Source organism: Merops nubicus, unplaced genomic scaffold (genome assembly GCF_000691845.1).
Source record: "Merops nubicus isolate BGI_N331 unplaced genomic scaffold, ASM69184v1 scaffold25692, whole genome shotgun sequence".
Taxonomy (NCBI): Eukaryota; Metazoa; Chordata; class Aves; order Coraciiformes; family Meropidae; genus Merops; species Merops nubicus.
The window spans coordinates 28,786-39,044 of record NW_008594640.1 but is presented as its reverse complement, the minus strand read 5'-3'; the positions used below and the strand labels follow the sequence as shown (position 1 = coordinate 39,044).

Here is a 10,259-nt window from a genome sequence, read left to right as displayed (position 1 = left end):
GCGGGCCACGGGCGTCCTGGGCGCCGTCCTGCGTAGCTCACGGATGAAGCCATCTACACGCTGGCATTGTTAATGTTGTTTTCCGCATGTCAAGTGCTTTGAACTAAGCTGGCGAACGTCTTAATTCCAGCTTTGTCAACACTTAAATCATCTTACCGCCAGCGTATACTGTAAAATCGCCACAGGGAGAAGGAAGTGCACAGCAAATCAAGTTTACTCTGCCTGTCATTTGACTTTTATTTCTAGAGCCAAGTTCTTTACTGACTTGCACTGCAGGCAGCGCTGTTAACTGCTCTTGGGGATATAAGTCAGTGCAGAATTAGGCCTCCATTCTTCTCTACAGAAACTCATTTGATGGTTGGTGTGTTACACATGGGCATGCTTTGCCCATTCTTAGCGATTTCTATTAGACAGCTATTGAGAACGAGTTAAGCTACTCAACGTCTTAGGGTATTTTATTGCATTCTTTTTCCTAAATGATCTTAGAAACCCCTAGGAGGATAGCTTATAAGATACTTTTAAAAATAGGAATATTAACATAAAAATAAGGACATTAGCTTGTTAATTTATGAGCTTCCCTAGAGGAGAGTTTGTTTATTTGATGGCAATAAATAAACTGGCTGTAGAGTATAGATATCTCAGACCTCAGCAGGAGCCTTGGCAGCCATACAGAGAAAATTTTATATTCACATCAATTATATAAAGAGGGATATGTCCATTCTTCTCTTTATGGATTCAGATCATTAATACAGGGTTACAAGGAGCCCCTTCTCAGCTGTTATCATTAACATAACAGAACCTAGTTTGACAGGCATTTTCATCTTGGCTCCTGATTAAAGCAATTTAGCATTTAAATATCTGGACTAAACACAGTGGCTATTTGGTCCAAAATACACACGGGCACATGTACGTGCATGTGAATGCACACACAAACCCACAAGACAGACAAACGCACGCACATAAACACACATGCACATGGTCTTAAAATCACAGTCATTCCAGAACACTCTAGAAGGAAATTTTTGGTTTTTTTAAGGAAAATGGGGTTTGTTCACATTTATAAAAAGAAGTAACAAAAGGGGTCAGATTCTTGTTCTGAACTTCCTGGGTTAAAACTATGCCAAGGGTTGGTCTTCACTAAAATCTTTGTTGTGATTGAAGAGCTCTTAAGACAGCGAACAATAGAGTACAATACTCTAAAAATGTTCCTGTGCTTATTATCTCTTAACTTTTTCTTGTCCTCTAGACTATGGAGTCACTGAACAGTGGCAAACCTTTCTTGCAAGCTTTCTATGTAGATCTTCAGGGAGTCATAAAAACCTTGAGGTATTATGCTGGCTGGGCAGACAAAATCCACGGAATGACCATTCCTGTAGGTAAGGGGATTAAAGCACAGGTATGCACCTAAACCTTCTCATGGCCAAATGGTTTAACAGATAACAGCTTCAGGAAAGGCAGAAGAGAACCTTGTTTTGGTCTTACAGTGTGTAGCATGTTGCTGAAGCAGATGAGGTGTAAGGCTGACAAGTGCCTTGAAACACATGAAAATCGTGTTAGCTGTCTGCTTAAGAAATGGTTGTGCTTATACATACATATATGTATCTTGTTTATATATGTCTTCTTACTGCCTATGCAAATAATCTTCCTTGTGATAAACACTGGATCCAAATTCATTTATGCTTTGAGAGAGTTTGTAATGTTACTGTAGAAAACTGTACATACATAGCAGATGTATTTTGTTATATATGCTTCTTCAGATTGGATGAATTTTGTATTGCATGTATGAGATAAATTTTTATGAGTTGTGGGAAATTAGTTATTCCGCTCTTATTTTTTGCTAAAGAGATAAGAAAAAATCCTTAACATTATCTTTTATTTAACAAGCCTCTTCCTCCTGCCCCTCCTTGCCAGCTGTTTAACAAACAAAGGCTGCGTTTTCTCTTGCAAACATGTGCATTTGCAGTCTGGACTAGATGAACCAACTGCTGGAATTATTCAAAACAGCACATGGTACCAAGGAATGACTTTATGCAGGTGCAGTCGTTAAGATACATGTATTCAACTTTTACCTGCATAAAATGGATCTTTGGGAAAACAGTAAGGAAAACCATTATTTGTTCTGTGGATTCTTTTGGCTTCATGGTGCACACTGTTCACAGTGCATGCACATTTATTACCCCTCACTGCAGGAGATGAGGAAGGCACGCTCACAAGTAAAGGATTTTTGTTGCCCATCTATTTCCATAAAATGACATAATGTCACATGGTATTTGCAAATATACTAGCTAGTCTGTACAGCAAAATGCAAAACTTTCAAAGTTAGGCAAGCAGATAAACTTAAAATGTGCCCCCAAAATTTTCAAGAGTAAAACAGATCATCTAACTCTTAGGCAGTGTTACTTCTGGTGTTCCAGCTTATTAAAATGCAATGTGTACTGACTGATGTTTATCGTCACTATATTTCAGGTGTAGATTCTCCTGTAAGTTCTCTTGAATATTTCCATGGTCATTTAGGCAGAGATTCATAAATCCTGGTTTTGCTGCTTGCACTTCACATTTAAACACGCAGAAGTGCAGAGCACACCACAAATCCATACATTCAGCAAATTTCCTGTTCCCTAATCTCTTTCTCCCTGGTCAGTGAATGCCTCCTCCTCACCCGTTAGCCCCGCAGGTACACAGAATTTAGGTCAGTCATCGAAAGGCATTGCCAGGTTAAGGAGGACAAGTATTCTCTAGTTATTCTTGTCCTCAAGTAGTGTATCAGATGAAATCCTTGATTTTTTTCAGTGAAGTGGGCTGTGCTGGGGGAGATGAAGGCACATTTTCAGCATGCTTTCCTAAGTACAAACTTCAGTGCTAACAAGCACGGTTTTCAGTAGTGTAGAACTCAGGGTATCAATTAGTTCCTCCTCTTGGTTTAAGATTCCTCTGTGTTACTCTAGTTTCACACCATAAATTTATCTTTCTCATAAAGGTATTTCAGACCAAGGCCATTGTTAAACAATAGTGCTCTTTACATTCATTTACCATCAGCTCATCAAAGGAAACCAAACAAAACAACAAAACCAAAATAAAAGCCCTATTAAATCTCTTTCGCCTTCTGTTCAGCAATACCTCTGAAACCTCCCAATCTTTCATCTGTTTCTGCTGAGGTTTTCTTTTCCTCTAAAATAAAATCAGGCAAGTGATAGACAAGTAGAAGAACAGTGCATTTTACAATCACATTCCATTTGGTCCCAGAGCTGCTAAAACCTTCAGACTGCCCTTTGCTCGCTTCCATGCATAAATCCTTGATGATTAAATTAAAACAGAATGAGGCTAAACAAGAAACTGTTCAACTAATAAACTGAATGCAAGCAAAAATCTATCTTTAAATCAGTATATGATATGATAAGTGCTTAAAGAACCAGCTCGGCTCTCCTCACACAGTTGTTTGCTGCGTCCTGCTGTATGAGGCACATGACTGCGTTACAATTGTTATGCAAACAAAATATCTGGGGCAGAGAACCCTGATGGAAATCTGAGCAAGCACATCTGTGGAAGGTATTGCTGTCCCAAAGTGAGATCCCTGGATAAACAGAGCTTTTTTTTTGATTAAAAAAATAAAAATATTTGGTCCAGGTGCTAAGCAGCTGCAAATTGATCTGGCTCTATTAATACCAGTGAGGACTGAAGAATGCCAGTTTACTTCAGCTGAGACTACTAAAACCAAAACTTTCAAGACAAATTTTTAGATTAGATGTGGGATCAGAATGTCAGATCCCTCTCAGACAATGTTCTGGCTGCCAGCTAGTAGAAGGACAAGAGTAACAATCATCAACAATAGCATCTTAGAATAGGTGTTATTAACCATGACTTGTATAAAGTACTGTTAACTTTAAAATGTTTTAAAAGTCTCCTATTTAATTTTTAAGCACAAGGGAGCTTCCCATCCTCACTGTTCAGAAAAAGTGATTCACTTCATCAATCTCAAGGGTTTTTATGTCATGGTAACAGCTCGTTTTACATTATGGACGAGGCAGCTCCTAGATACATCTCGGGCCTGTCCAGAGGCATCTGGAGCTTCTGAGTAACTTCAAGTCATGTATATTCACAAATATATTGTTAGAAAGCAACCACAAATGCCCAAGCTTCGATCTGTGGATGATGAACTTTGGAAGTCGATTTCTAAAAGGGAAGCTGTTTAGAGTCTGGTGGAAGCAAGCAGGGCAAGCAGCTCTGCATGGGAGGTATTGCTCTCTGCAAAGAATGTTCTGCCCATGTTTGGTAGAATTCATCATTTGTCTGACTTGGCAAGCAGGTTCAGGTTATCTATAACTTTATGTTGTGAAGCACGCAGACATGTGGCAGTGATTATGCAGTGACAATCTGAAGTCAGACAGTGCTAATGTAAGTGTGTTACTGTTATACTGTCACCATCCTTCTGGCTGAGAATCCACCTCTCACAGCACTACTGAGTACAAGCTGGTATTTTTAGCTGACTCTGTATGCCCCTTGAGCACTTTTCTCTGTATATACTTCCCTGTATTTGGACTTCTACTTTACTTCTGTCTGGTCTATGATTCTTGCTATAGTCTGTGAACCACTGGTAGCATCTGTGAAAGATAACCTAGAAAATCAAACTGACCACCTCAATTTGCGAAACAAATATTCTTATCTCCACTGGGAAGTTGTTAAGCATCTAGAGATCAAAATGGTGCAATGACATTTTGTCAATGCAGAGCAAACTGACTGATCAGCTATTTTCTTCCTCCTTTTCCTGATGCAAATCTCTCTTCTCTCTCTCTGTCTTCCTCCTTCATTTCCTCTGTTCTGTCCCTTGCCTTGGTTGCAGACTTTTGGTACCTTTATCATAATTATCTTGTATCTGGCCCCAGCTGATGTATTAGCTACTCTAGCTCAGGTTTCTACTGAGCAAGTCCTGTAAAGTAGATGTACAGAAATAAGCAGACCAGAAAAGAAGTTAGTTCTAATTAAATTCAAGTTTAAGTCTTTACTTTAACCCAAGAAGCTTTCTGGATTAACCTATTTATTGTTACCAGATGCATAGTACAGGTCATTGTGTCAGGTTGCCAAAATGGCATCTCTGCTGTGAAGTTAGGGCTCTCCCTGACACTGAACAAGGCTGGCCGTGGCTCCGGACTGGCGGGGGTAGAGGCCTCAGCTGCCTGCACACTGAGGCCTCGCCGCGCAAAGGAAGGCGTTGGACAGTGACAATGGGAGCAAAAGCACTGTAATCGGCCTCCTCTTCGTCCCTCCATCTGACCATTTTCTAGCCTGGTAAATCATCTCCTGGGATTGAGCCTAGGTAACCTGCTCATCGTGCTCACATGCTTAATTGAAATGGTTTGTCTAAGTGAAAAAATGCAAGTTTTTCTGGATGACCAAGCACTACAGGACAAGGGGCATGTTCAGCTCATGCCTTTGGCGTAGCCCTTCCCTCAGGTGTAGCCTCACTGAAAAACATCTGACTTAAATGCAGAGGTGGTTTGAGCCTGGGCTAGTTTGTACAGCTACAAGACTCAGTTTTGGTACAAAAGTGCTGTAAATCTACTTTGCACAGATGCGGGCCCAGCGTACTAACAAAGCTGAAGGTTAGACAATACCTTAACCCGTCCCCACATGGAGCAGGTCATTTTCCTGTTCTTTATCATTTGGGAAGAAACGTATATCATGTCACAGCACACATAACCTCAGCATGTACTCCCAGACCACAGGCAAGTGCTGAAGCAGCAACAACCGTGCAGTTTTGGGCAAGCACATGACCTCCATCAATCCCTGCAATGGCCACTTACACCAGCTCTGCAGAACGGCCAGCGCAGAGACCTGTGGGCCATGTGAAGGGTTCCCACCGACCACAGGTCTGTCCCCAGATCACAGATCTGTTCATTTCATGACCTGACTCAGCCTGCCCTGAGCTCAACGGTGCTTTACTCAAGCACTCACTTTAACTAATGATACCTCTCACCCCTGGAGTTCTTCGCCATTTTGGCTCATCAGGACCTTAAAAATAATTACAAGATCTGAGAGTTAATTAAGTAATTCATTAGCTTCATGCCATCCACACCTGCTGTATGTGAATATGCAGTCTGCTTCTCCCACGTCCTTGCTGTTAGGATCTTTCTTAGTCTGCATTTTTATTTCTGTCAAAAGTCCAGTGAGGAAAGCCCATGATTTCCAAGTTTCCGGTGACTTGGTCCCTCCATTTGTTTATTCACCTTTACCTTGCCCAAAAGCTTTATGAAAACTTTTCTTATTCTCTGGTGTCTTGTTTTCTAGCTGCCTCCAACTTTTCCTTGTCAAACTGACTTGTGTCTTTAGCTTGAGGCCATTTCTGATACAGGCTGTGTACAGTCAGCTATCAGAGCAAGGCTGCACGATTATCTCTTTGTTCTCCTCGGTGTCGTCTTCTGCAGTAAATTATGCTCAATTACCTATCAGACACAGGCTTCTCCTCTGCATTCCACGCCTACAGATTGAGGTGTATCATTCCATTCCTTCAGACTGCCTGTGTCTTCGATAAAAGATGAATGAGATGGGTGTTCCTTTGTTACTCCACATCTGCTTGTACATAGACCTTTATATTGCTGTGTTCCAGTCAAGCCTTTCAGGAAGTTGCCTTTGTGACTCTTCCTTCATGTCCCTCACCCTGAAATCAGCAGGGGCCAGTAAGTGGCTTCCTTGCTACTGCCCTTTTATTTTTTGTGGTATAGCTTGTCCTCTTTCCGAAGGAACAAGGCAGGTTACTTTCTGGTTGGATGCCCCCTTTCCTTTGTTTTACAGAAAGAACAATTATGTTGCTTCTGAACCTAGGTTTCCCATGCTGGCCCATGAGAACACATTTCCATTACTTCTTTATTTCTTTTACTGCCATCAAAGGCTGATCCTTAGAGCTTTTTTTTTTGTTCTGCCAAGCCAAACTGCACATGAGAGTAACCATGTTCATCTGTTTCAGATGGAGATTATTTTACGTTTACAAGACACGAACCCATCGGAGTGTGTGGACAGATCATCCCTGTGAGTATCTCTACTAGTGCTTTCTATTTATTTTCATTTGAACCAGCTCTCTTTAAAGACACATAAAACATGGTCCTCAGCTATGTGTGTTTTCCATTACGAAAAAAGCTGAGCTCATATTGTTGACATATCTTTAACAGCCTCCCTGCCAATGCTTATTTGAACATGCTAATAGGCTTTAGGCTCTATTATTAGGAGTTAAGTTCTCAAGTCATAGAATTCTCATGATTAAAACAAGCAAAGCAAAACACTGTGTTAATATGCTGTCAGTGGTTATGGAGGTTCACACAACTTACGGAAAGTTGATGCTTTGCTGTAGCAGTCTTTCTATTTAGTTAGTTTGTACTGTGATTTAACAAGCTCCTCAGTTCTTGAGAGAATTTGATGCATTTTAATTCCATTCTTTCCTGCTATTTCTTTTACAAGGCTGGAGGAGAAAAGGAAACTCCAGGAGACAGACATATCATTACAATTAACTTTGTGTAGCTAGTAACAGACACGAAATTATATGCGTTATATGTTATGAGAGAGAAACACAGCATTTCATGGAATCCACTACTCCCCCTACATCCCAATATACATCCTTAACATACTCTTGCTGAATGCTGCACAGGAGTTATGCTGAGAAGATAACTGTTTCAGCCAGCTTTGGCAGAAGTTTCAATGGGAGGCTCACATATAGCTATTAAAATATTGTGGGGGGGTTTTTTTTCCTTGACAAAGCACTGGGGAACTAATCAGGACATTCTCTGAAATTTTTGTTGATGTTTGATTTTTTTTTGTTCACGCACTGAACAGCAACATGGCAGTAATTCCATTAAAAGAAGAGCAGCCAGAAAAGATTACCTGAACAATTTTAAGCCCTTTATCCCTATTTATATTTGTTGCTATTTCATGTCTTTGTTAAGAGGTGGCTATTGTGTTTGGTACTCCATGGAAATTCAGAGAAACATGTAGATGACACAGAGTCTGCAAACACTTTGCACTAACCCGACTCGGAAGTAGTCCTTATGAATGTGTGATTCCACAGCTCTGTCCCTGTTCTTCAGCCAAGCATGTGGGTAAACTTTGCAAAATGACAACCCTTACATCTAATGTCAAAGTTGCTGGACATCTCTTGGGCTTGTCCCATTGAGGTTGACTGACGGAGAAACTTGGCCATGGGCGGAAGATCGTGCCAAGAACCAGGATTTATTTAGTTTAGATTTGCAAAACTCTTTGTTCAGGGTACCAAACCATCTACCATAGTTGCCCATTCTCCACCCAGGTTTGTCCTCCAGAATTTCAGCATGGCTGTCATATGCATCTATTCTGACAGTGCTGCTCATATGTTGCATATTTCCTCCACAGCTACCAGTCGCAGCCCCTGGGTCGCCACGTGCACTTAGCCATTACACTAGCAAATATGTTATTACAAAAATGAAATTAAACAGCAAGCCAAATGCCAAACTCTTCATCCTCTTTCACATCCTGGCATTCGCCAAAACATACACTCTTTGGCAGCTCTGCAGCATAAACAGGGCTATACACTACACTGTAAAGATCATTAGAGCTCTCCTTGCAATACCATTAGAAGTGCAGGCTGTTGGCACACTGTTGGCCCTGTAGCTCCCCTCCCAAGTTTATATACTGGAGATGGAATTAAACCATCACTTTGTCTCCAGAGTTTATAAACAACTAAGGGAGTAAAAAATTGGGTGTTTGGTGAAGGAAAGACAGTTGTGTATTTTTTCAAGCTAGCCAGGGGCTAGAGAGATGTCCGTGCGAGTGGCAGCTGATATGCATCAGGCAGTAACATGTTCTGGCCAGTGGCTGACTCCGTGTGACTGAGATTTTCTGTTTTCTTGCCAAAGCAGATTATTGTATCCATTTATAAGAGTGATTGTGCAAATGCAGTTATTTTATTACTCTGACATTTCCACTGAAATCAGCAGGACAAGCCACTTAACCTCTTAGGATCAGGTCTTGATTCAGAAAGGCTTGTTACTCTTATCTTTATTCACAACCTCTTTCTGCATCAGAGTAATATAATTCACTACATCTTCTGCTGCAGTTAAATGGCATTGAAATTAATGACGATAAAAAATTTTGTATTGGCAAGGAGTGTTTCTCAACTTGTTTTTTACTGTTCTTTTTATGTCTTCCATATATACTGCTCAGTAAGTTTTCAAGAAAATGAAATGTTTTGACCAAGCACTGACATTAACGGTGTTTTTACTGTAATCCCATCAATTAAGGGTTATATAATTTTGAGTATAAATATTATATCTTAAGATGTATCATGGGATAAGAAATTTGCATCCAGAAATGGTTCATCCTGAATAAACAACTCTTTCCAAATGTATCAGAAGCAAGAACTATTCGTCATGGGGCATTAAAAGTGCCAATTGCAAAACAGTAAATGAAATAAAAAATTGTGACAAAAAAATTAACAGATAACAGAAGGTTCTTTTACAAAGGCTGTGGGTGTGGGCTGTGTTTCTTTGAACAGGAGATAAAGAACTAAAAGATCACCATTGTAACTTTCTTAATGGCAGTAATTAAAAAAAAAACAAAACCAAAAACCCTTTGCTTTGTGCTGGGAAAGATTTATGTTGAGGATCAGTTTGAGAAGTAAGTGAGATAGCAGCTTGACATCCTGAAAATAAAACAGCACTGCAATATTTCTCCATCTCTCAGCTTTTATTTTTTCCTCCAGTGGAACTTCCCCCTGCTGATGTTCGCATGGAAGATCGCCCCGGCGCTGTGCTGTGGCAATACGGTCGTTATCAAGCCGGCGGAGCAGACCCCCCTCAGCGCCCTCTACATGGGAGCCCTCATCAAGGAGGTACGAACGGCCCACAGCAGCCACGCCTCCAGCTCGCCTTGCGGGCCAGGGATGAGCAGCACACGCCTGCTCGGACGCGCCCTGGCGCTTCTCATCCATCACGAGTCACTTCATTCATTCATTCATTCATTCCTATTTTGACAGGCTGGCTTTCCACCAGGAGTTGTCAATATTTTGCCAGGGTTTGGTCCAATTGTTGGTGCAGCCATAGCATCTCATGTTGGCATCGACAAGATTGCATTTACTGGATCCACTGAGGTAAGAGGATTCACAGATACGTTAATGTGAAATGTAAGTAAATACTTTGGTAGTATGAAGTTCTTGTGCTACATTTCTCACTGTTGCTGAGCAGAAAAGCTACGTGTAAATAACGGTGGCCTCTCCTTCCCAGCTAAACTTAAGGTACTGCAGT

General features: G+C 40.9%; 1 protein-coding gene across 1 annotated transcript in view; it reads left to right on the top strand.

The window, feature by feature from the left end:
- Positions 1 to 1,234: 1,234 nt before the first annotated feature.
- Positions 1,235 to 10,259, top strand: part of LOC103768686 (retinal dehydrogenase 2-like) — a gene marked incomplete at its 5' end in the record, with an annotated part of 30,456 nt that continues 21,431 nt past the window's right edge. The window contains 4 exon segments of the mRNA XM_008935841.1: positions 1,235 to 1,376; positions 6,959 to 7,020; positions 9,719 to 9,847; positions 9,992 to 10,105. Coding sequence (XP_008934089.1) covers positions 1,235 to 1,376; positions 6,959 to 7,020; positions 9,719 to 9,847; positions 9,992 to 10,105 — 447 coding nt within the window.